Source organism: Anneissia japonica, unplaced genomic scaffold, assembly GCF_011630105.1.
Source record: "Anneissia japonica isolate Jap-2015-1 unplaced genomic scaffold, ASM1163010v1 scaffold2471_len1564793_cov202, whole genome shotgun sequence".
NCBI lineage: Eukaryota > Metazoa > Echinodermata > Crinoidea > Comatulida > Comatulidae > Anneissia > Anneissia japonica.
The window spans coordinates 274,578-299,396 of NW_022709610.1; the positions used below are offsets into that span (position 1 = coordinate 274,578).

Sequence of the window (24,819 nt, forward strand, 5' to 3'; positions counted from 1 at the left end):
TGATTCGCCACCACAATCGTTTACACACAAATTATTATTACATGTTACCGATTAAAAGCTTTTTTTATAATTGAGAACACAACTAACACACAAGATATATCAACATTTATAAACATACTAACAGCTAGGTATTTTTTGAATTCTATTTGTTCTGATCATGAGTCCTACTCTTGTCTATAGTAGTGATTTGCATTCGTGTACATGTAACTGGTGTGTATGCGTTTTACGTACTTGTGCGTGAAATGAGTAGGCCTAAACACGTTCTGTATGACCGACGTAATTAACATTTATTTAAAATTGGATAAATAAAGAGTTTAATCTTTAATAAATATATAGTTGTTTGTCGTAAAACAATGGATACATTTGAATTATTTTTGCGATATTGTCCTTAATATTGGACAATAAATAATAATTATGATGGCCGATCAAACATTGTACATTATTGATCTGTGTTCGCTGTTAACTTAACAGCAACTTAGATGAGAAAACACCGCCATCCTACAGCTTGTGTTCACCCGAGATAGCTTTCTGAATTAGATTAACTCACTAGCATACCTATAATTAAATGCATTGTTTTCGAATAACTTCTTTACATTCCAACCATTGTTAATGACAATAATTTCCATTGTTGCTTGTATTAATTAGTTTCACCGTCTTCCCACGTTATCCTTGATTGTGCCTTGTTTTTGATTAAGATTTTTATATGTATGTATATGAAAGGAGGTATTTTCATATACAGTTCTTATGATGTACGGTAGGTTTGTATGTGTGTAATATTTAGTACCGTATTACATGTTTATTACCATCGTAATACTGTACAATGTATAATTGGATGGTTGAACTATTATGAGATCAGTCAGGTTCTAAATATGTAAATGAGGCGACATGCTGTATCATCACTGGATTATCGTTCGCGTATGAATAGTGACGTCAGATTTACTTACTCGTTAAAGCCTGATTCCCCTCAGGAACTAACTGGTCTCTCGATGAATAATACTCTTTATTTAAATTTATTATTTAAACATACGGTGCAAATGTAAGTGGTTTTTTTTTTTTTCAGAACAGCATTTTGTCCTTAACGTGTTAAATTCTTCCCCCAAGGCCTGAATTTTCCACTAATATTTTTAATGCATGTGTAATAAACCAGGTAGGCTCATAGTTAAAATTTAGTTCTGTTACCGTACCCAATGTCTTGACGACCGTGTCGTCGCTCGGTCATGCTCCTCCCAACCAAGCTAGTTAAATTTTTCGACCCCTCCAACAAGTTTTTATTTGCATTTCTAGTCGAGACCCACGAGTTCGATGAAAGGTATACTGTAGTTTATTTCGTGAGCCTGACGCATTTCTATACAACCATCAATTAATAAGGGCATAGTTTAATAGCAGGTATACTGAACTGCTCACATCGCAGTCTTTTATAATGATCATAGTAGCTCGAGCGCCCTCAATTACAATGTTGTACCACAAACCCTATTTAGGGTCTGTGGTTGTACCTAAAGCATGGCACTCGGCCGACGCGATTCTTTGGAGAACTATTTATGACGACAATAAGCAGACGGCGTCGCGTCGCCTAGCGCTCACAGGGAGCGGAGTTGGATTTGTCGGCCGACAGTCGTACGACCCAGCGAGAGCCCGGCTTTACACACATCGTCAAATAATCGCTTATTTTGTGTCCATACCAGCTACAAAACTGAAACTTATGGACCGCTTTTATTTCTACTAATGAAATCTACAATCGATAAAATTATTAAAGGATAAGGATTCATCTGCAATTAATTTTTTAGCGTATCATACATAGATCGAAGTTGGATTAGAATTAAATTACTTCAAAATAACCTACAAAGGTGCAGACTATTTTTTCTCCCTCCAGGAGGCAACCTTCGGCTCCGTCCAAAAAGCTTTCGTTGTTTGACCTAATTTTAAGAACCTGCCGCATTTCTTGACATTCAGGTAGTGATCAGGTAATGAATACGTCACTTCAAACATACGATCAAATTAACAATTTACGTAATACAAAATTGCTTATGCGTACACCCTCTTTTTGACGCCAATAATTGTATTATTTATGAATTATATAGAAATCAATGAATGCTTAAGTTTAGTAAGATGATGGGGCTTTAATGCAGCTATAACTCTAAATGTGAGCTTCAAAGTATAGAATGTTAACAGTATAATGGAGTCAGAGTGTTAAATTGGTAGCATAATAACCTAATTATTAAATGCATTCATTATTCATATCTTAAAACATCTAACCATTTTCAAAATAAATATAACGATTCTTGCTTATATTTTCTTATGCAAAATACACAGAACATTTATGGTTACTTCTACATTTTATTTCAATCATCTAATGAACACTTTTAACTGACTGATGAACGAGCTTTTAACAACTGGATAGCGGAACCTTTAACGTGAGGATGGCCAAACTTAAGCTCTGACAATATCCGGCTTCGAAGTACTTTTCTTACACAGGTGACAGGAAATACTTTATAATGAAAATAAAACACAATACAGAACAACTAAATCCTCAGGCCTGATTGAAATTATACTATAATAAATTGGAACACCGCACACACTTAATGTTTTACGCTGTAAGGGAATCTATATTATAAGGGAGCAGTGAAGCTTAGCTTATATACACAAGTCTTAATAACTGTATTTACAAGAGTCTACAATATGCTTAGGCATATTTCCTTAAAATATATATCGACTAAAGTTTTTTATGTATTTTTTTAGTTGAAAATATTTATTTATAAATGTTAACAAAATCAAATACTCATCATCTACATGATATCCCATCACTATTAAAATATAAGCATAATATAAAAGCATCGAGTTGCTTTATAATATTTGTCTTAAATAATTGAGTTTTCTTCACAACCGATTACCACATATGATCACATTGTAATATACAATTATACTTTACGTACGAGTATAAAACGGTCCAAGAAAACGTATTTATATTGTGCGCCACATAATGGTAAATGGGTAAATATTAAGTCAGTGTATACTCAGTCCAATCACAAGCTTGATAATGTACAAAGTTACAAAAAAAAACACAAAAAAAAACCAAAAAATAAAAAAACACCACATTTACATTTCATCACCACTGTTTGGTCATTGCATCCTACTTCTATAACAGATTATGTATACTATTAATGTCTCACCATACAGTATTATAGGCCTATACTAACAATTATAATAATATTTCAATTTCCGATAATAATTTCAATAATAAGAATAAAATTATAATGCTAAATTAAATAAGAAAAATAAAAATGATCAATAGTATTAACAATAGCATTAATAACTGATATTAATAAAACATTATTTTTAAAAAATAATAATAATAATAAGAATTATTATTATTTCATTTTTATTTCATTTCATTTATTCGTCTCAAAACATTAAAATTTACAATAAAGGAACAGCAAAGGACAAGCACAGACAATATGAGACAGAACACCCCAAAAGTGAACTTATCACTGTCGAGTGGGGCCCTTTCGATAATAATAATAATAATAATAATAATAATAATAATAATAATAATAATAATAATAATAATAATTGTTATTGTCATCAAAACATTATTCGGCTTATAATATAATAATAATAATAATAGGAATGTTACCGTATAATGCTATATATAATTACTAAAGTAATTATTATCAAATTGCATGAAAAACATGAAATAGAAAAACAAGAACACGAAAAGAAACAAGAGAAAAGACGCAGAACGTCTATACCACACTGTGATTTTGACTTTTTATCAAGCAATAATTCGTATAATTTAATTTAAAACGCATTTTGAGTCATAGGTACATTGGTGGTGCGGCACCCATGGCAACAGTAATGCATTAATAATAATACTGAGTATAACAATGCACTACAAAGTATTATTTATACCATCAAGGGACAGTCATGCGTTGCTTCTATAAAGAAACTCCCGTAGTGTATTATGCTGTAAGCCAGTAAATCCTTCTGTTACACAACATACAATAAAAAATACAATGACCAACTGCAAAGATACTCAGTGAAGTCGTTTTTATAAGGCATGACATGATAACATTATACAATTGGCAACTACAGATATAGAATATAGGCCTACAGTAAAACCGTCTATATTAACATCACATAACATAATGTCCAACTACAAATTATAGCTGTGCATATGACATGACAACACTAAATATACAATGTTCAGCTTCGACGGATACTATGTGATTGTATTTATAGTACACTTTCAATTCATGTATGAATTGCACGGTAACAAAAATAGGCTGCTTGATGTACGGCTACAACTTATGCGCAGCGTCCTTTGTCACTGTTGTATTCATTTACGTGTAAGGTATAGCTATAAACAGTTTAAGTGTAACTATTAAATAATTATTGTGGTTCACAAGAATCTTGTTGTAATTCTGTAGCCTGGTGTTATTTCGTATATCAATAAGAAATTAAATTAAATTATAAAGAGCCAACGGTCGGAGTACACTCACTTGTGTCGTTAAGTAGCCATTTAGGCCTATATCTTCGGTAATGTTCTCGTCTCGTAAATGGTTATTTGCTTTCTGAACAACTTGATTTAGCGCATAATATGCTAGACCCCTCTATGATAATAGTGATTTTGTATTTATGATGATAATGCCACTTTTAATTGACATAGTGGTGATGATGAGATGGTGATGAAATGATAGTGATGATGACAAAGCCGTACGTATGACATAAACATATGTCCAACAGGATATACCGCTCATCTGATATGCTGTTATCCTGTATAAATACGTTCAATAAAGAAATAAATGATAACGAAGATGAATATTTTTACCCAGTATCCTGAGTAGATTGCCATCTACTATATAGAAGACAGCTGTCTGCATCAAGTTAAATACGTGATGACACTCGTCGAATTCACGTTTACTGAGTAAGAACGAAAAACAATAAAAATTCAAGTAAATCTTTGCTCAAGTAGATTAAGTATCACACGTCCATCTTGGTCTCTAAACATACGTTGTTGACGATTTTGTCTGAAATATAGAAATAATCTGATGTCTATATTTTCACCTGTAAATTCATTGTAATGTATATTATTATTAGTGCCACAAAGTCACAAATAATGAATCATTAACAATATGTTTTTCAAGCAAATTCAATTAGTCTAAATAATGTATTACATGACGTTAATAATAATTGTTATGTTAGACTGAATACAGTCAAATGCAGACAAAAACATTTTTATATCAATCATAAATGTAAACCCCTAAATAAATATAATCACCACGGTTAGTAAAACATTACAATATTATTTATCAATTAATAAGATAAAAGGGGGTTTTAAATACTTTCGAAAACGTTAACGTACATAAAAACGTCATGTAATAATAATAATAATAATAATAATAATAATAATAATAATAATAATAATAAATTTTAATCGTGCATAAGGTTTCGCGTTTTACAACAAATCTACGAATTGACTGCGTCCTGCAGACGGTGTTGTAGACTAGGTCCAATACTTAAGTATGTGTATGTTTTTGACATCTTTTAGTCCACAAAGACTTGTGTCTGTAACACAGACTATCTTATAGACTACCCAGATTTGAATTTTTTTTGTAGACGATCTTGTAGACCACCAATACGTGAGTCTGTACTACAGGCGGTTTTGTAGACTATACCAAAACTATGATGTGTAGTACTGCAAACGATTTTGTAGACCACTGGTCATTATATAGGCGGTCTTTTAGTCTAAGGCTTGAGTCTGTACTGAAAAATTCTGATTTATCCTGTTTTACAGCATTTAGTTATCTTAAAATAAATAGGCCTAGATGATGAATATGACGTTAGCAAAGCGCATACGCTGTGGAGTGTGAAGATCAGCTACGCAATATTATAACTGATGTGATCGCATTCGTTATCGTTTCGTAAGATTTGTTGGTCAACATCACTAACATGAATGTGATAATTACCTCCAATGTACTCATTGAATTATTATTGCATAATACACAACATCAATTCTACTCATATTAGACCTAGTAGGCTGCAACTGTTAGTATGATGGAACAATACATACATACACACAGAAAATGAATTAATATGACAATACTAAAATGCGTCAGTTTAGTCAAATGACCAACATCTTATGAGTTATAGAGCAAATAAGTAGGAACGTTTTTAAACATTATTCAGCATGTTATTAGTATTGTAAGTTAAATGGTAAATCCATCAAAACTTAGCAGTTTAGTATAACGGTCTTTTGTAAACACTGTTCTCTAGAGGGCAGCAGAAAAACATTCCTACTCATCTGGATTTTAAAAGTGCTTGACTTTTAAAACTTGCTTGAGAATCGGCAATTATTGGGAAAACCACTGAGTTCTGGTGAATTTATCATACAAAATTTAAAGAGTGTTATCAAAACACAATGAAGTTATTATCCCATAACAATAAAATTATACATTTTATGACAATGAAATGAATAGCGTCGACAACATTTAACCATATAAATATATGTTACATTTGTAAAAATATATATTATTTGAAAGTTTTAGTCATGCCTATTTAGGTGACCTTATCAATAGCAATTTTGTCTAAAATAGGTTAAAAAGAGAGGATATCGGTATCATCATTTTAAAACATTGTTTTTGAATTATTTACTACATTAATGTCAGATGTTTTATTATTTTATCAATACTGTACAAGCATTTAATTGCTTTGTTTCTTGCCTTACTCATCTGGACAGATGTTATTATTCTCGTTATTTTCAACGATTACTTTATAATTTTCTTGAACATTGTGTTGTTTCAAGTCTTCAGAATGCTCGGTGCAGAATGGATTATCTATAGAGGTCGCTGTTTTCTTACGATAAGACATAGGAAGCACTACCTCTGAGCTTGTAGCTACCATGAAAGATGCAGGGCTGGCTTGCATGCGATGTGGGCCTTTTGCCTTTCTCATAACATGTATTCTCTTTAATTTCCTCTTCACTGTCATCTGAACCTGGATAAGGGAATAAGATTAGTTATTTTGCATTTTATGATGCCATATATGTGAAAAATATTTTGCCATTTTCTACAATTAGGGCCTATCAATGCTAGTCACTGTAAAGGTTTTTCTACACACCATAAATATATACTAGTAGATAAGTTTCAAAATTGATTCATAAAAATTTTAATTTGTGTGTGAGTGTGAATAAAAATGTTAAATAGTTATGCAAGAAATTGAGGTAGATCCTGCGAAGTAGAGTGGAGCTTTATTTATTTTTTGGTTAACATGTCCTTAAATCCTAAATTTGGCTATGGGTCTTGTTTGAGGTAACTGAATTTATTAATTTCTCTTTTATTATCTGCAGCCTGAAGTCTACTGGTCTTTGTCCTCCTTGCCTTGGGAGCTATGCTGGTGGAAACAAACCCTCTCAGCAGTGGTTGCACTGCTGCAGATGATTTGTGTGTCCCTTCACTCCACTCTCTGCCATTTACAGTTGCAGAACGTAAGTAAGCGATAAATAGGGCAGCCTACTCACGGGGAAGTTAGCACCCCTATCCCAGCGTAGGCCTACTTTAAACCTGCTACAGACTTAACTAACAATAATACAGCTTCGTAGAGCCTCTCTTCGTCACAAGTGATGGGAATTTGAGAAGAAATCCCAGGAGGCTCAAATTTTTCATTTCATTTTATTCAGTCCGAAGAATAAAACATCTGAAAAAAACAAAATAGCCTAACAGAGAGAAAAAAAACACAATCAATTCGCCGAACAGGATTGCCAAAAAGTGAACCAAATCACTGTTTAGTAACTATGTCAAAAGAAACTTCTATCATTAAGCCAGAAAATAAGACTCAATTATAAATGTTATCGCTTACACTTTACTAAAGAGAAGATTTTGGATGAGAATGAAATTTATTTTACAGTATAAAGGAAATGACACAGCTAACTACGTATTTTTTTTTTTACGTAAATCATGGCAAACTGCTGTGGTATCCCCTAATTTGTTGCTAGCGGTATAATTATTAGATAAATAATCCTAGAATTATGAATTCAATAGGCCAGTGGTTTTTTACGTACCGTTAGTAATGATAAACAATTTTGAGATAAAAGAAATACATATTTTATAGCACAACAGCGTGTGAAGATGACAACACTTTAATGTTGGTAGATTAAATTGATTCACACACTCAATCTGTCGTTATTTTGTTTTTGAGGGACGATACCACAAAATCACTCTACAAATGTAGCATCTCTGGTATTACTAAAACCATAGATTGCCTTAGTATTTTACTATTAGGAGTGTGATAACACACTAGATTAGAATCATTATTTGACTACTTATCGATTACGGATACGTTTACGATTCTGTGGTTAGACGTAAGTAAAGGAAGATTATTTAAAAATTCTCATATAATGAAATTAAGTATTGTGATTGGACCATGTGTTTGCTAAAAGTAAACGTGATTTGTGGAATATAGCCATGTGGAATATAGCCATGTTTGAAACTCTAACTAACCATACCTAGACGAGACATCAAAGTTAAACGTTAGAACAGTAAAAACAACACGTCCGTGTGTACGTTCTGTAAGTACCAACTTTCGACTGATCACTTACAAGCCTAGGTATAATACCAAATGTGTATTCGTACATTAAGTTCAAATTATAAGTTTAGTGAATGATTGTGTATCGCATGATGTTTATCATTGTCTAGCATGTCTTGCTACAAAATGTATTACATCACTTTGTTTAGTTCTACTCATTTAAATAATGCTAAAATAAACATTATACAATAAGTCTTAAACGTGGCACTTGTTTACATAAATAATAAGTGAAATCATGTTTTATCCTATTAAGTCTATCAAACGTCAACTAATTTGTGTACGTGTACGGTACGTCACCAAAGAATTTTATATTATTATTATCTGTCAAATTAATAGATTAGTCTTCGTTTGACACTTACGGGTAGACAATGGAGTACCAAAAATGTTAAATTTTATTCTTACACTGTCTTCCAGTGGATTTATATTTTAGTTGCTGACATATTGGAAGATGAATTTGGTATTGTTTTTTGTTGCTATCCTTGCTTTGGGATGTCCAGGTATGTTGCATAACTAGTAACCTTACAATAATTATCACATTTTATCATTTAAGGGTGAGAATCCTTAGTAGTGATTTATTCTATAATTTTATACAATTAACACGTTAATATAACTGATACCAATCTTTATTTTGTTCATAACGTAATGGTTTCAGAGGGTTTTCTAATTTAATAGGTTTATAGTTCCACATGGTCCCCTTTCGTCATTTCCATTTAATGCTCATATTAAATGTCTTCACACTCGAGTTATGGCATGATATGGTGATTAATTTATAATTTGTTTTCTTGTGATTTTTTTCTTTTTGTTTTGTCTTTTGTTCGGTTTTCCCTCTGTTTTAACTTCTGCTCTGTTTTTTTATTTTAAAATTGTCATTACTTCATTACTGTTTTTGTTGTGTGATTATGATCATTACTTCTTTACTGACTTATTTAGGAATGTTCTTTTCTGTTTGGGCGTGGTTAGTTTCTTATGCTTTCTGTTGGTTCTGAGATGCAATGTTGGAAGCTAGCGCTTTGTATCTGCAAAAATGATAATAAATAACAGACGAATATAATAAAATATTAAGTTTATTTTGTACCATAAAACAGCAGTGTTCTTATTCTGTATTTTAAACTTAATTCCTAGGTAAGGAAGTTTGTGTATACTTAATATGTAATTGTATGTTTATAACCACATAATAGTCCTATTTTATTGTTGATGTTATATATGTATATGTAATATTAATGACGACAGAACTCAGCACTAACTACATACACGTGGGTAAATAAATATATATGTACTTTTTGCTATTTTTTTTTTGTTTTATATTTTTGATGATTGTATATATTTTTGTATCTTTATTTTAATGAAATGTTTACACCCAAACAGAATTTCCGGGTTTTTTTTTGGTTTTTTTTCAATAAATAATCTTGAATATTGAATCTTGTAATGATAATGAACGGATACAGGCAGATTTAAATTCTTTTTGGACTTGGACTGATTGTAATAAAATGTCCTTTAATGTAAAAAAAAATAAAAGTGATGTATATCACAAGAAAGAAAAACCCCATTAATTTCGAATATAATTTTAATGACGAAAAACTTGATGTTGTTAAATACTATAAGTACTTGGGTTTTAACATAGAGGATAAACTTACATGGAATGCCAACGTTGATGCTATTGTCCGTAAATGTAAAAAGTTATTAGGCTTGGTATTTTTCATTGCCGAATTTGCCTCAAGCCAAACTCTACTCTGTCTATACAAGTCTTTGGTATTACCTCACTTAGACTACGGTCTACCTGCATGGATGCCTCAGACAAAAAACAACAACGTACTCGCTTAGAGCGCATCCAAAAATATGCCACTCGTAGAATCATGAGAGTTGGTAGAGGGGAAATCCCATATGATATTAGATTGAAATCCAATACCGGTAAGCTTTTGTCGCTTGAATGCCGCCAAAAACAGATTGTAATTTATTTTGTTTGTAAATGCCTCTTTGGTTATATTGATTGTTCTATTATAAAAGAATATCTATCAATTAACACTAGACATTAAACCACTTTGACTTTTAATCATCTGCATTCTCGCACTATAGTTCATCACAATTCTGTTATTGTACTTTTTCCTCGAATTTGGTCAAATTTGCGTGATAGCCTTAAAGATGTGTTAAACTGCAAGTCCTTGGATCCTTTATAAACTCCCTAGCTCAGTCGGCTAATCAGGTGGTCGCCACTGTGTGTGCGCTGAACCGTGGAGATCTCTAGGTCCCCGGTTCAATTCCCATTGCTACTTCTCCTTGTGTTTCAGCTGGAGGACTGAAATACAAGTTACAATAGCGCACCGTCTTTCGGATGAGACGTTTAAGCCGTTGGTCCCGTGTGCGTTATGGCTCATGTGCACGTTAAAGAACGCAGTAAACTCTTCGGAAAAGTTTAGGGGATTGATTGTCTCCCGGTGTACTGCCCAATCACCACCAGAAGGACCCACTGAAAATAAGTCTTCTTCTAGACTTTCGTGGGCTATCCTTGGTCTTATAAATAAACTGAAACTGAAATTGTATAGGCCTATAGAAATCCCCGATGCAACGAACTTGCTCATTCTTTTTGTTATAAAATTATTGTCTGTTGGAATTGCCTTCCTTTACCTGTGCATAATGGAAATTTTAATTTATAATTTATAAGAAATACGGTATGTTAAGGAATCGTTTATATAACTTTTTTATTCTGTTTGACTATACGTTTTACTGATGAGTGCTTGTGGATTCCAAATATTTATTGGATTTCGATCTCGGCCACAAGTCAACACGGCCACAGTCAACTCGGCCACACGTCAACTCGGCCACAAGTCAACTCGGCCACACGTCAACTCGGCCACAAGTCTTCTCGGCAACAGTGAACTAGGCCACGGTCAACTCGGCCGCAAGTCAACTCGGCCACAATTCAACTCGGCCACAGATCAACTCGGTTACAAATCAACTCGGCCACAAATTAGTTGCAGCTTACTGCTAAACTGGTTTTGGGGGGATAATTAATGGCCTCGCCATATACTATTTTGTGTTTTAAGTAATATACGGTACTATTAACAATTACTACAAGTATTCTTATGCTATATTTTCATCCTTTATTATTATTTTGCAACAACTTGTAGCCGAGTTGACCTGCTTCCATTCATTGTACAGGAACTCCGTTCCTTTTGGTATGCCCGCTTCCCCACTCACCAGCAATCTGCATACTCATTGTTATAATGGATCTTCTTTTTCTTTCAATTTTAATGTTTTAATTTTGTATAGTCGTTTTCATTGTATGTCCCTGTGTATATATTTATACATTTTTATGGAGGGAATAAGTATAATAGGCCTAATAATAATAATATATATTGATTGAAAAATATTACCGCGGCTACACCTTTTGTTTATTTTTTTTTCTGTAATTTATTGCATTGTCAATTATAAACTTCATTTAAGTTCTACTACTATGTGCTAAATGTATTCATGAATGGATAAATATATACCAGATTAATAAGACTCAGTGGGTCCTTCTGGTTAATTTGGCAGTACACCATGACCACATCCCCTACTCTTTATATGAAAAAATTGACCTAAATCTCTTCCAAAAAAGGTACGTTATCAATAGTGATTTATTTCGTATAATATTTGTTTTTACAGTACATTTGTTAACATGTTACCAATGTACTAATATCGAAGGGGTATTTAGCGAAAATAACTATGATTGTGTTAAGAACGTCAGCGGGGCGACAGTTGGCACTCTTGTGTGTTCCGACGATCAAGTATGCACAGTAAGTATCTACCATGAACTTATAAATATCTTGAGAATGATTATACAGTTCAGTTTACTTTAGTTTACTGTTGAGGAGTTATTTACAGTATTGATTATATTCGTTAATTATTATTTACACATGCAAGATGATTTGATATTAAACTACTATTTGCTATCGTGTATATTGCATACAAATTGTAATGAATGGCATTTAATAACGTTAATATAACTAATTAATAATAATATACAGTATAATAATAATAATTACTGTTCTGCTATCTTCTTACAGACTGGTCGTACACTAACCACTGAGGGCAATATCTTGATATATAGAAGCTGCTTGGATCCTGCTAACGGAAGGTGTGCAACAGTGGACTTGCCCACGCATGGTCAGCAAGAGGTTTGTTTCGACTACTGTGACGTTTCATATTGCAACGACAAATTCAGGACCATTTATCAGAATGGAACCAGGCTATTTTAATAATTAAATTTGGTCATTATATTATTATGCTTATTATATTATGTTGGTACTATATCCACTATCAACCAATTGCGACTTACACAGAGACATTCATTTCTTTGTAGAATAAACACTTAAATATTTAATAATAAAGTTTTAAAATCGGTTCTATATATGTCGATAATAACTGGTAATTACTATAGTTAAAGTAAAACAATTTAATATCATACATAGGCCTATTTATACGATCATGTGAAATGATAACAGCAAATAACACCAATACCACGCCAAACAAGAGGTAAGAACACACTGTATATAAACTTATACAGAAAGACTTAAGTGTTAAATAAACACTTAAAAATTAGAAGATTCCAGTGAAAACATCGTAGCACAACGTTTTATTTTACAAAACAATTTGATAAATAACTGTTCCCTGATAAAATGTTGGCTATTGTCTAAATTTTTTGTCAATGTTTGGCTGATTGTCATCCGATTTACAAATAAATGAGCTTGATAAAACATTGTTATGCACTCGCAGTGTTCTATAATCTTAGTTCAGCTCGCCGTTTGTTGAATAGTGTTTGTGTTTTTAATACCCAGAAATATTTTGGTCTCATAATAAACTTTTTAAAATTTTACAGTGCTGTGTGACTCATTCACATCCTCCACTTCTTATCTGTCTACTCTTGATGGGCACTTACTTTTTAGTGCCTGCTAAATTAGTGGGCAGTATGAAATCAAAACATGACAAAGGTGCTAGCAACCAATGTCGGAGTTAACACGTCAGATAAAATCGATGGCAATCAACATATAATGAAAAAATGAAACGATGCTTTAGGTAAATACTTTAATAAGTATGTTTAAATATCATACTGTTATTACGTGACACAACAGTACTTCGATATACAGTACAGCTTCTATTAATGGGACACATTCGGGACCAAAAAGTGTCCCCTTAATGGGGTGTCCTTTCACAGGTGTACCCCTATTATCGGGAACAAACTAAAGCGTGAAAGTGTACTCCTAATAGCGGTTTTGGTAGTTTTCATACAACGATGATATACACTCTTTATGATTTTATTTGTATTGACCTAAGAATGAGTTACAGTAGAATTAGAACTAACTTATAGCGATAATTTGCAATGCAAAATTCAAATTTTATAATAATTACGTAATGTAATTAAAACTACTATAGTTGTATTATGTTCCCAATATTATTCGTGATGCGATGTGAATGACCAAATGTTTTTTTTTATTTGTTTGATCTTTAGCTTTCTACTGGATACATGTATATGAATAGAGTAACGATGCTATGATAGAATCCCATATGAAAGGCACAAAAAAAGAAATCCCCATGGCTAGGAGTCAAATATGACAAGATTGGTTGGCAGTATGCCTAATAAGCCAATGTTCACTCTACTAAGGATTCAGGGGAAAATTCTTGGAATGATGTGAAGTTTATTGCTCATAAGGTGTAAAAATAAAAGGTTGAATGTTTTTTAGGATCTTTTTCTTTAGAACGTTGTAGCATTTGAAATACAGTGAAACAAATACGTTTCCCCTTAATAGGGTTGAATATGTATTGATTTGACCATTTAACACACCCAAAAAGTGTCCCGGTCCCATCATTGGGGTGTCCCTTTAATAGGGGTTAGCCGTAGTATTAAAAGATATAATTCCCCTCGTTTCACGGAAAAGTGTCCCCTTATAGAGGTGGGGCTTGGATAGGGGCTCAGTGCAGGGACTCTACTGTATTAAATTGGATATATATATATTGTGTTTATGGGACACACAATCTTACATCGGTATTCAGAACATTTCACAAAACTAACTTACCATATACTCTACAACGCTCAATTTCATTATGAGGCTTAGTGAGTTTCAGGACCAAAAGCAACTGCACTCCCTTCTAAGTCTCATATAGAGACTTAGTATATGTAGTGTATCTTTTGTATATCCTTGTTTCTTTTTCTCGTTTATTCTAATGAGGAACGGTGAGTACAGATTAATAGACGGGGGATCTACAAGGTTGCAATGGCTTGTCGAAAGTTGCTTTAAATCATGTCCACTGCAGTAAAATCAAGACTTCTCTTCGTAGGAGACGAATGATTTGTTTTCAATGAATCGATTATGAGATCTTTATGAAACTTCATAAATCTTAATGATTTATTATTAAAATTTTGAAACCAGCTTCCCCCTCGATCCTCTATTTCGATTCATCCTGACTCGTTTGTTTTAAAACAATATGGGAAGTACTGTCGGTTAAAATTATATTGCAAATACAGGAAAACACTTACCTCACTGTTTAGGAAACAATAGATGATAGCAACAAACATCCCCTTTATTAACAATAAAAATGCAAAAATTATTATTATTTTTGTTTGGAGGGATTTTCGTAAAGTGTGTATGAGATCGTTGGTTAGGGTGGTGGTGTGGTTGCTATGGAGTGGTGGGCTTTGTATAGTGGGTTTCTGTACGCGGGGAAACGTACATTATTCATATGATCAGGGAACAGCATGATTGTGTGCGTTATAAGTGTTTGTATAGTTTTTTTCCAGTGTGATTGACTAGGTATTAGTGTCTTACATCTTTACTACTAGCTTACCTGTGTCGATATGATCGTAGAAAACACGAAGTGATATACGATGTCATTCTTGTCTGGATACTGCCAGAATGATAGCATAAGTGCAACGCCCAGAAGCGGAAGAAGAACCGCAGTCGCTTTGATGGCTTTTCTATAGATAACCCCTCAATTTCCATTGTGTTTTCATAAGCGCCCCGTTTAAATAAGCGCCCCGTTTGAATATGCGCCCCTCAGAAAGTGCAAAAAAAATATTTTAAGCGCCCGGGGGCTTATTCGCGCTAGTACAGTACACATGGGCCTGGTGGCAAAAGGCCGGGAGGCCACCGGCCTAGGGTGGCAAAAGGCCGGGTGGCTAAAGGCCGAGAGGCAACGGGCCTAACATGGCAAAAGGCCGGGTGGCAACGGGCCGGATGGCAAAAGGCCGAATGGCAACAGGCCAGGTTGCAACGGGCCGGGTGGCAACGGGCCTAGACCAAAAAATGTTTGCACATGATATTTATATGTAGATTGTGAACAGAAGTCGAGTTAGCTGAATATTGTTAAAACAAAATGAACAAAAATAATAAATCTTATGATTCATTAACAGGATTTTGTATTATATTTGAGTAACAGTTGTAGTTTTACCTGGTGACTTGTGTATCTTTCTCGCGTCCATTACAGATGCTGTATGAACCCGTATAACCCCTACTCGTCTCGAATAATGCACTAAGTATAAACAAGCCCACAGTGTACACTGGACCTACGGCTTATATTATAGTTATATCATAGAGGTGGCTATATATTATAGTTTAAATTATAATGAACTACCAGCGCCCATAATTATTATGCAGACATTTAGCCAGTAATGATGTCAACCAAATCTTCTACATAAACAGATAAAACATACAAAAAGAGATATTAGAATTTGCCTTGTATTATAATATTATCTATTATTTTGAACAAGGTGTATCCCGGGTGGCAATGGATCTAGACCCGGGTATAAAAGTATACATACTGACAAAATTAAAATTTTTGCTCTTGTTCTGAAATCCTAAATTAAATTATGTTATGCACATATTTAATCTAACGTAAGGTGTTTTAATCTCTTAATAACATAACATTATTATACATGTAATCAACTGCGGTGTAATACCACCTTATATCATTTTTTTGTATTCAATTATAATTTAAAAAAAAAGTGTAATAGAATACGGTATGCATTGAAATCGGGGTTTTGGGAAATTGATGTAATTAATCTTGAAAGTTATCGAAAACTACCTTTTACCGAAAATCCTTTAATGGGATTTCTCTCTCTCCTCTGACTACATTAAATTGATTTAGGTCAACAGATTTTCAATCAAAATTATCTGCAAAATGAGATGGAATTTAACACGCATGTTCGAATTGGTTAAGACAACTCAAAACTGGAACTTAGGAGTTTGTCAGTTGTTAAAAAAAATATTAGAGCATAAACGTCAATAGGCTATTCTGAGTAATTTGAAATAAAGTTCCGCCTATATAATTAGTGGTTGGTAAGAATATATTAACCGAGATGCTGTATCAAACTCGATGAGTGAAAATATGAATTTGTTGACTAGTCCGACAATATGCATATTAAAATGACATTGTTGAGTATTGCACTCTATAATTTTATTTAATCCGTAATGACATTGGCTATAACACTTTTCAGCCTTAATATTCCTATAGTTATGTTATATATATGGCATTGACATTTACATAAAAGTTGATCTATCGTTAAACATTGCTCTATACATTTTTAAATTTAGAATGACAATAGATATACTGATCTGTATGCCTGAATACGATAATATAGGTAGGGCGGAGATTTCCCCTAAAAAATGTCCCATCTCGGCCACTATTTGGACGAAAATAATTGAATATTACATTCATGTGCACAATACTATATAACCCAGGGCCTCAGACGTCACTGTAGCCAGGATCTATCACATCACTAGATACCCCTCTTTTTCACCTAATGTCATCTGTAGTCTGTGGCTTCTGTAGTTTCTTACGAAGTGAGGTTACCACTACCCTAGGGAACTCGCTTTGTAATAAATACAAACAGTTACAGTACTGTTGAATTGCGTGTGATTATTTTTAACAATTGTTTTGATATTTGAATCTATTTTAGATAGGCCTACTTTACCTGACTTGATTGGTTTTAACTGAGTGTCTTGCACGTAGTTTGGTAACTAGTGTGGAGCCATTTCCAACTTAGTACGTCTTTAAATACAAACAGTTACTGTTGAATTGCGTTTGATTATTTTTAACAATTGTTTTGAAATTTGAATCTATTTTAGATAGGCCTACATTACCTGACTTGATTGGTTTCAACAGAGTGGCTAGCGCGTAGTTTGGTAACAAGGATCCGAATGATGTTAATCAGGATTAGCATGTTGAGCTATGAATTAAAGAAGCATATAAACAAAAAAAATAAAAGTATAATTGGTCAATACAGAAAGCACTTAGGTCTACAAAATTATTTGAGGGTTGTATTTTTCCTAAGATAAACTTAGTATGAGAACAGTTCATTCAATTCTATTTTCATTGTTAAAAAAGTCAACACACTGCAATGTTGGTTTCTGACGTCTCAGAGTATCAAAAAATGAACCGAACTGAAATCATATTGGGAATCATATAGGCCTATTTCAACATTAGCTATAATACTGTGATATTTATTTCGTGCATTTGTTATGATACACATACCTGTACCTACGAACTGTTTTTCATTATACACCCATAAGAAATAAAATATCAATTGTTAACGACAGTACGAAAATTTTCCTGTTTTATAGATGCTTCTTTTTATTTTGTTACTCTTAGGTTGATTAATTTTTACGTCATTCGCATAATAAGCAATTGGATAAAATCATGAACCTGACAATGGAAAATGAATAGGCCTAGCGTGATTTCCATTATGACTGCCTCAAATAATACACAATTGTGCCTTATCGGGCATTCAGTAATATTTTCGAACCAACAGATTATGTGTGTTTTGTAGCATGGTATTCATTGTGGTGACGATATCGATGAAACATTTAATAGAAAATCAGATGCAACTCTTTCCCGATGATTTCAGTAGGAGTCTAATAAGTGTACCTGGTTTTTGGATGCACTGGTTTGATTGCATTACCTCTTATCTTTTTCAGCTCATACTGCGCCCCATCGCCTCAAAGTTACAACATTTTAAAACTTGAACTTACCAAGAAAGCAACGAATTGAGGTACACTTAGAATCAGTAGTATATATTTAGTGCTTTCTGAATTGACGTATGTATACCAGCATGGATCGTCGTATTTCAACTGCCACATAAGTCCAGCCCATATGGCCACGTACACGATGGGTAAACCTGCAAAAGCAACAAGTTCACTTTCATCTATTTGAATTATACTACTTCGATGTGTGTTTGCGTCAGAAAAATATAGGAGTGATGTTTTGCCTTACCTGCCGTGCTATCGTACCGAATACTTAGTACGTTCCCAAATACTTGCGAAAAAATGCTAGTGATTTGGGCGGGAAAACGAAATTATAGTATCGTTACTTAAAATGTAGGTCTAATGGTACACTTTGTTTCAACACGTTGTCGCTCTGCCAAGACTACCAACTGGATCGGAATGAGATGGTTCAAACGTCTTGATACTTTACCGACGCTATCAACTGAATCTGAATGAGTCTCACGCGAAGTACAAAGTTGTTTAACGAGCACTAATGTAGGCCTACCGTTTATTTGAAATCAGGATGTTCATTATTGCGATTTTTTTAATTGATATTTTAGCTGTTATATAGTTGATTGAGACAATGCTTAAGGGTCACAGTATATTTTGATTTAAAACCGAGGGCTGCACCTAATTTTCTTTTAGAACTAGAGCACATACCGCAAGCATTTTTTCCGTGTTAATTGTTACATCATAAATTCAACAAATAACAATAAAATAGCGTGCAGGAGAGGAGTACAATACTACAGCAACATAAACTACCACCTCCCTGCATAAAAACACCAAACCTCACTAAAATAGCCAGGGTTGTCCCAATACATAAACTGTTGATAAAGCTATTTTCAGTAATTATAGACCTATATCATTCTTCTTGAGCGTATTGTGTATAACAGGCTTTATAGCCACTTGGAGAAAATAAAATTATTCATGATTCACAATACGGCTTTGTACTTCTATTAAATCATTCTATTCTAATTTATTACATAGGCCTATGACTTGTGGAGTCCCTCAGTTTTTTATTTTAGGTCCTCTGCTTTATAATTTTTTGTTTATGATCTCCCTAAAGTCTCAAAATTATTACATTTTATTCTGTTTGCAGATGATACCAATATATTTTTTTCACATGAAAATAGTTTACAATTAACAAAGATCTCAAAAATGTTTCTTTATGACTTAGAGTCAATAGATTGTCTGTTAATCCAAAACTAATTTTAACTAACCATTAATGAAAATGGTATTTTCATTAATGGCCATCCAATTAAAAGAGTTGCCAATGCAAAATTTCTTTGAGTCGTAATTGACTGTGAACTTAGCTGTAAAAGCCGCATTGCCAATGTCACCAAGGCAGTTTCTAGGAACGTTGGAGTACTATAAGAAAGTATAATACATACTCCAAGTATTGAAATATACGCCATCGTGTTGGGATTCAATATTTCGACATTAATAATTAAGCAGTATGTATTATACTTTCTTATCTGAGATTAATCAGTATACCTTTCGGTTTTTGGAGTACTATCTAAATTAAACATACCCTTCCTTTCAATATATTATTGAATAATAAAAATATAATTGAATATAATACACTTATTTTACCTTATATTAACTACTGTACTGCAACATTACATGGGCTACAACCAATGGTATATTTTCTCTATTGTGTCCCTGGGCAAGTTCTGAAACGTCTAAAATTCACTGTCTGTTCCGATTACAAAAGAAAGCGCTTAGAATACTATGCACAGGGGTATCTCCCAGGTCTCACTTCATATATTTTACACTCCCGATACATTAAATATTTTTGATCTTGACAGCTTCAAACGATCATGTTAATGTTTCGTATAAACAGCAATCAGCTTCCCTTTCATTTTCATACATGTTTTACTTTTACATTACCATCCATATGATACAAGGTCTTAAACTGTCTTAAAAGTCGTACTTTGTCCATATTATTGACTTTTTAAAATTTATGAACCCATATTACTCTATTAATTACTATATGATGTGTTCTTATATTGTGTTCATTGTGTGAAACACAATAACCTGAAACTGAAACTGAAACTGTTTCAAAAACAAAGCTACACATACATGGCAGTTCATAAATTAATCGATGAGGTTAATGACGCCATTGATAAAGGGGAGTTTACAATAGGTATGTTTGTGGATCTTAGCAAAGTCTTTGATAAAAGATTGATCACAACATTCTGCTTCAAGAACTAAAAACAGATTCAAAGCCATGTCGGCAATACACTATCTTTCGATGACGTAAAGTCTAGTGTGTGCAATAATGAGTATAGTGTATCCCAAGGTTCCATTTTTTAACCTCTGTTATGCATACTACATGTAAATGATATTTTTACCTGTTCCAAAATTCTTTCTCTCATTTTATTTGTTATTGCACAAATATGTTATTATTTCACAAGAACTTAAATACTTCAATTAACTTATAAATACTGAAATTTCCCAAATTAATGAATGTTTTAAATGCAACAACTTGTCTTTGAACATAAGCAAGAGATGATCCATATTTAGTTCCAATCCCTCACTGTACATTTCGCTTGGGTCCTTGAAAAATACACTTTATCTGCATTGCTTCTCTCTACCCAGGAGTATAAATTGGTACCTGGTGGGGTTGCCTGCTCCTTCGCTGATTACCATGGCAGAAACATTTAAGTATGTGGACCCAATGACCAGGGAAAATATCTACGAAGAAAAGGCGCTATATAAATAATATAAATAGAAAAATAAATAAAAAATCTTTCCTAGTAAGAAACGGAAAGTCTACACAGATCATATTGACACGTCTAATTTAAAGAACATAAGTGTTATCTCAAAAAAAGTCTATGTACACCGGAATACTATATAAGGTGGGGCATTTCCTTCCTTTTTATGCTTTACTTACTATCTATAGATCTCTTATTCACTTTTTTGTTACTATTGCATCATCGATGGGGCTGTAAGTACAAAGCATATCTTGAAGAAATTAAACGTCTTCAAAGAAAAGCAATTCGAGTTATTAGCTTCACAGAATATCGAGACAGTGTATCGTCTGTTTTCCATAGGTATGGGCTCTTAAAGATCCATGATATCATCACATATCAAATTGGTGTTGCTGTGTATTCCGTCACAAAAGAGCTTAATATTAGATTAGTATCTATATTTAGAAATGAAACTCATCAACACCATTGGAACACAAGGGACAAGGCTGAGCTTAACACAAAATAAGAGAAAACTGAAATGTACTAGCCTAAATGCTATCTTTATTGCATCTGATATATGGAATAACATTGATAAAAATCTTAAACCATCAATGTCATTATCCATATTTTAAAATAAATTTAAGAAAACCCTACTGATCAAATACTAAAGTATTGTACATGTTTTTTCAACCGTTGTATTTTATCTATATTGTGTTTTTATTGGTCTTCGTCATTTTAAAAGAAATGTGACAGCTTTATCAATTTTATAGTTTTTTTTTAACAATGACTTTTTTTATTTTTCTTAATATTTCCATTTATTTTAACACTTTATTGATGTTTTAATCAATTGTTTTAATTTTTCATTTTATCGTTTTTTTCGATTTTAACCCTTTTATCTTTTTATTCCTGCATCAATTGTATCATATATTGAATTTGATTGGATTTATTCGGTGTAAACACCAAGGATAGCCCACGAAAGTCTAGAAGAAGACTAATATCCAGTGGGGTCCTTTTGGTGGTGATTTTGTTCTGTGCTCTCGTAAATTTGTGTCTTTTTTTTTGTTAAATAATTTTACTACTGTACTTCCAGGTCTTCATTTTACAAGCTCCTTATTTTGAGTTTGAGTTTCATGAATGTCCTTTTCATCTGTTATCCTATTTTTACAATTTCAAAAACAAATCTATTTTGTATATTGACATTGATTTGATGATGAATAAAATGATTGATTGATTGATTGATTATTTTAATCACACTAACTTACAGGCAGATCTTTGGGTACCTTGTGTCCCATTCAGCTATCGCTACATTAGTAGACCGACACATAAGTGCGGTATAAATGATAAAGTACTAAATCTTTTGAGGAATATTGTGGTGAAAAATAACAGGCTACCTGGTGTGACTCGTACAAATACTACACATAACGTATATATATATATATATAATAGTTCGGGTATCGGGTAGTTTTATAACCAAGTCACAGTAATGATATTATAATGGTTGAGGATTTGTATAGCACAATGGAACTCGGGTTGGCCTATAACTACGTAATAGTTTGTAATGGTTAAGAAACTCGTAGTGCTAGCGCATTTTCTGAGACTCGGGCAGTTGTATAACTGACATTAATGTTAATAATATTGTAGTATGATAATGGTTGGCGTGTAGGCCTATAATAGAACCAAGTTAAGAATAGCGCAGTTGCAATTATTTTATTTTTATTTTATTTTATTCAGTGACTCAACAGAACACATTTTGTTATTATTATTATTATCATGTTGTTTTATTTTTATTATTATTAATATCTGTTTATATTTATTTATTTATTCATCATTTTTTAATGTATTTATTCAATTGTCCTTTCTATATGTTATAAATATAATATTTAATTTATTTAAAAGGGACCCACTGTTGAAAGCTTCGCGTGTCGTAGTTTTTCCTTTTCCACCAATTGTAAATTATTTGTTATGAAAAAAAGGAAGATGTGGAATAAATTTGATTTGATTTTGTGCTGCGATAACTAGTGTGATGGCACACATATCTCAACACTGAAAATTAAAATTTAAGTTATAGCCGGAATATATACACGCTGTAAATTGTCAAATCTTTTCAATGTTCAATAGCTGTAGAAAAATAACTTTTCAACCAAAATATTTTTATAATTAGAACAACCAATAATAAGCTGTTTCAGGCTCAGTACTCTGAACTTGATTTTTAAATAAGATGGAGAAAAAACATGTGGTTTAATATAAGCTGTTTAACTCTAACTTCCATTGGAAATATTCAGCTTTTTGAAATTCACAAATATGAATTTCTTAGTCTTCAAATAAAGAAACAAGCAAAGGAACATTAAATGCATCTGTAATGGCTGGGGACTTATAGCAGACTCGGACAGTTGTAAGGTGACAATAGGTAGTTTTCGCCGCACGACGTTAACCTCAACTTTAACGTTACTACCCAACGCGGCGCGATTGCTCCTCCCCTTTTGTAAACAAATCGAAATACGCATGCGCAAACCCGTAACTAACGTACGTAAAATACTAAAATTAACGTACTCCGCAACGCAAGATGAATAAATTATGACGTCATCCGTTAACGTAGGTTAACGTCGTGCGGCGAAAACTGCCTATTAGTAGGTATGCTATATGGTTGGGGTTATAGCACATTTTGAGACTGGCAGTTGTATAGTTATATTAATTATAATTAGATACGGTAATGGTTAGGGGCTTGTAGTAAGCTTATAGCATGATATTCTGGCAATTATACAGTGATATTTATAGTATGTTACAGTATAATTGTTTGGAGGCTTGTAGGCTTATAGCACATTATGAGACTCGGGCAGTTGTATATAGTGACATTAATTATAATTAGATACGGTAATGGTTAAAGACTTGTAGTAAGCTTATAGCACTTCATGATATTCTGGCAGTTATACAGTGACATTTATAGTACGGTATTATCTGGGACTTGTATGACTTATAGAACGTTATGAGACTCGGGCAGTTGTATATAGTGACACTAATATGTTACGGTAATGTTAAAAACTTAGCTTAAAGCAGATTATGAGTTGTATATAGTGACATGTTACGGTATTGTTTGGGGAGGCTTATAGAACTTTATGAGACTCGGGCGGTTGTATATACACGTAGTGACATAATAGTTTCTTACGATATTGTTTAGGCCACTTGTAGGCTTATAGCATAAGTATGAGACTCTGGTAGTTGTATATAGGCGTAGTGACATTAATAGTTAGATACGGTAGTGGTTGGGGACTTGTAGTCTCATAGAACATTTTAATTATGAGAGTCGGGCAGTTGTATATAGTGACATTAGTATGTTACGGTATTGTTTGGCAACATGTGGGCTTATTTATTTATTTATTTATTTATTATCCCAGCCAACAGCAAACATAAAATTCGCCACTCACATTATGAGACTCGGGTAGTTGTAAAGTGACATTTCAGTAATAGTTTGGGATTTTTACGCATATAGATCTAGCGCATTTTTTAGAGACAGGCTGTTGTTTCTTGTTGTATAATCC

The 24,819-nt window shown here is 33.0% G+C and overlaps 1 protein-coding gene and 1 long non-coding RNA gene across 2 annotated transcripts in view; one reads left to right on the forward strand and one right to left on the reverse strand.

Moving 5' to 3' along the window:
- Positions 1-6: 6 nt before the first annotated feature.
- The window catches only part of LOC117106803 (calcitonin gene-related peptide type 1 receptor-like), a 61,673-nt gene continuing 36,860 nt past the window's right edge, over positions 7-24,819 (reverse strand). Inside the window, exons 8-13 of the mRNA XM_033248265.1 lie at positions 18,579-18,724; positions 17,691-17,776; positions 15,397-15,526; positions 15,089-15,130; positions 6,855-6,990; positions 7-5,024 (exon numbers count right to left, since the gene is read on the reverse strand). Coding sequence (XP_033104156.1) covers positions 4,978-5,024; positions 6,855-6,990; positions 15,089-15,130; positions 15,397-15,526; positions 17,691-17,776; positions 18,579-18,724 — 587 coding nt within the window. The 3' untranslated portion in view covers positions 7-4,977. The remainder of the gene's footprint in view (positions 5,025-6,854; positions 6,991-15,088; positions 15,131-15,396; positions 15,527-17,690; positions 17,777-18,578; positions 18,725-24,819) is intronic.
- LOC117106804 lies at positions 8,433-13,429 on the forward strand. Its single transcript, XR_004445139.1, has 4 exons — positions 8,433-8,560; positions 8,992-9,074; positions 12,220-12,350; positions 12,621-13,429. It is a non-coding gene; the product is annotated as an uncharacterized LOC117106804 (long non-coding RNA).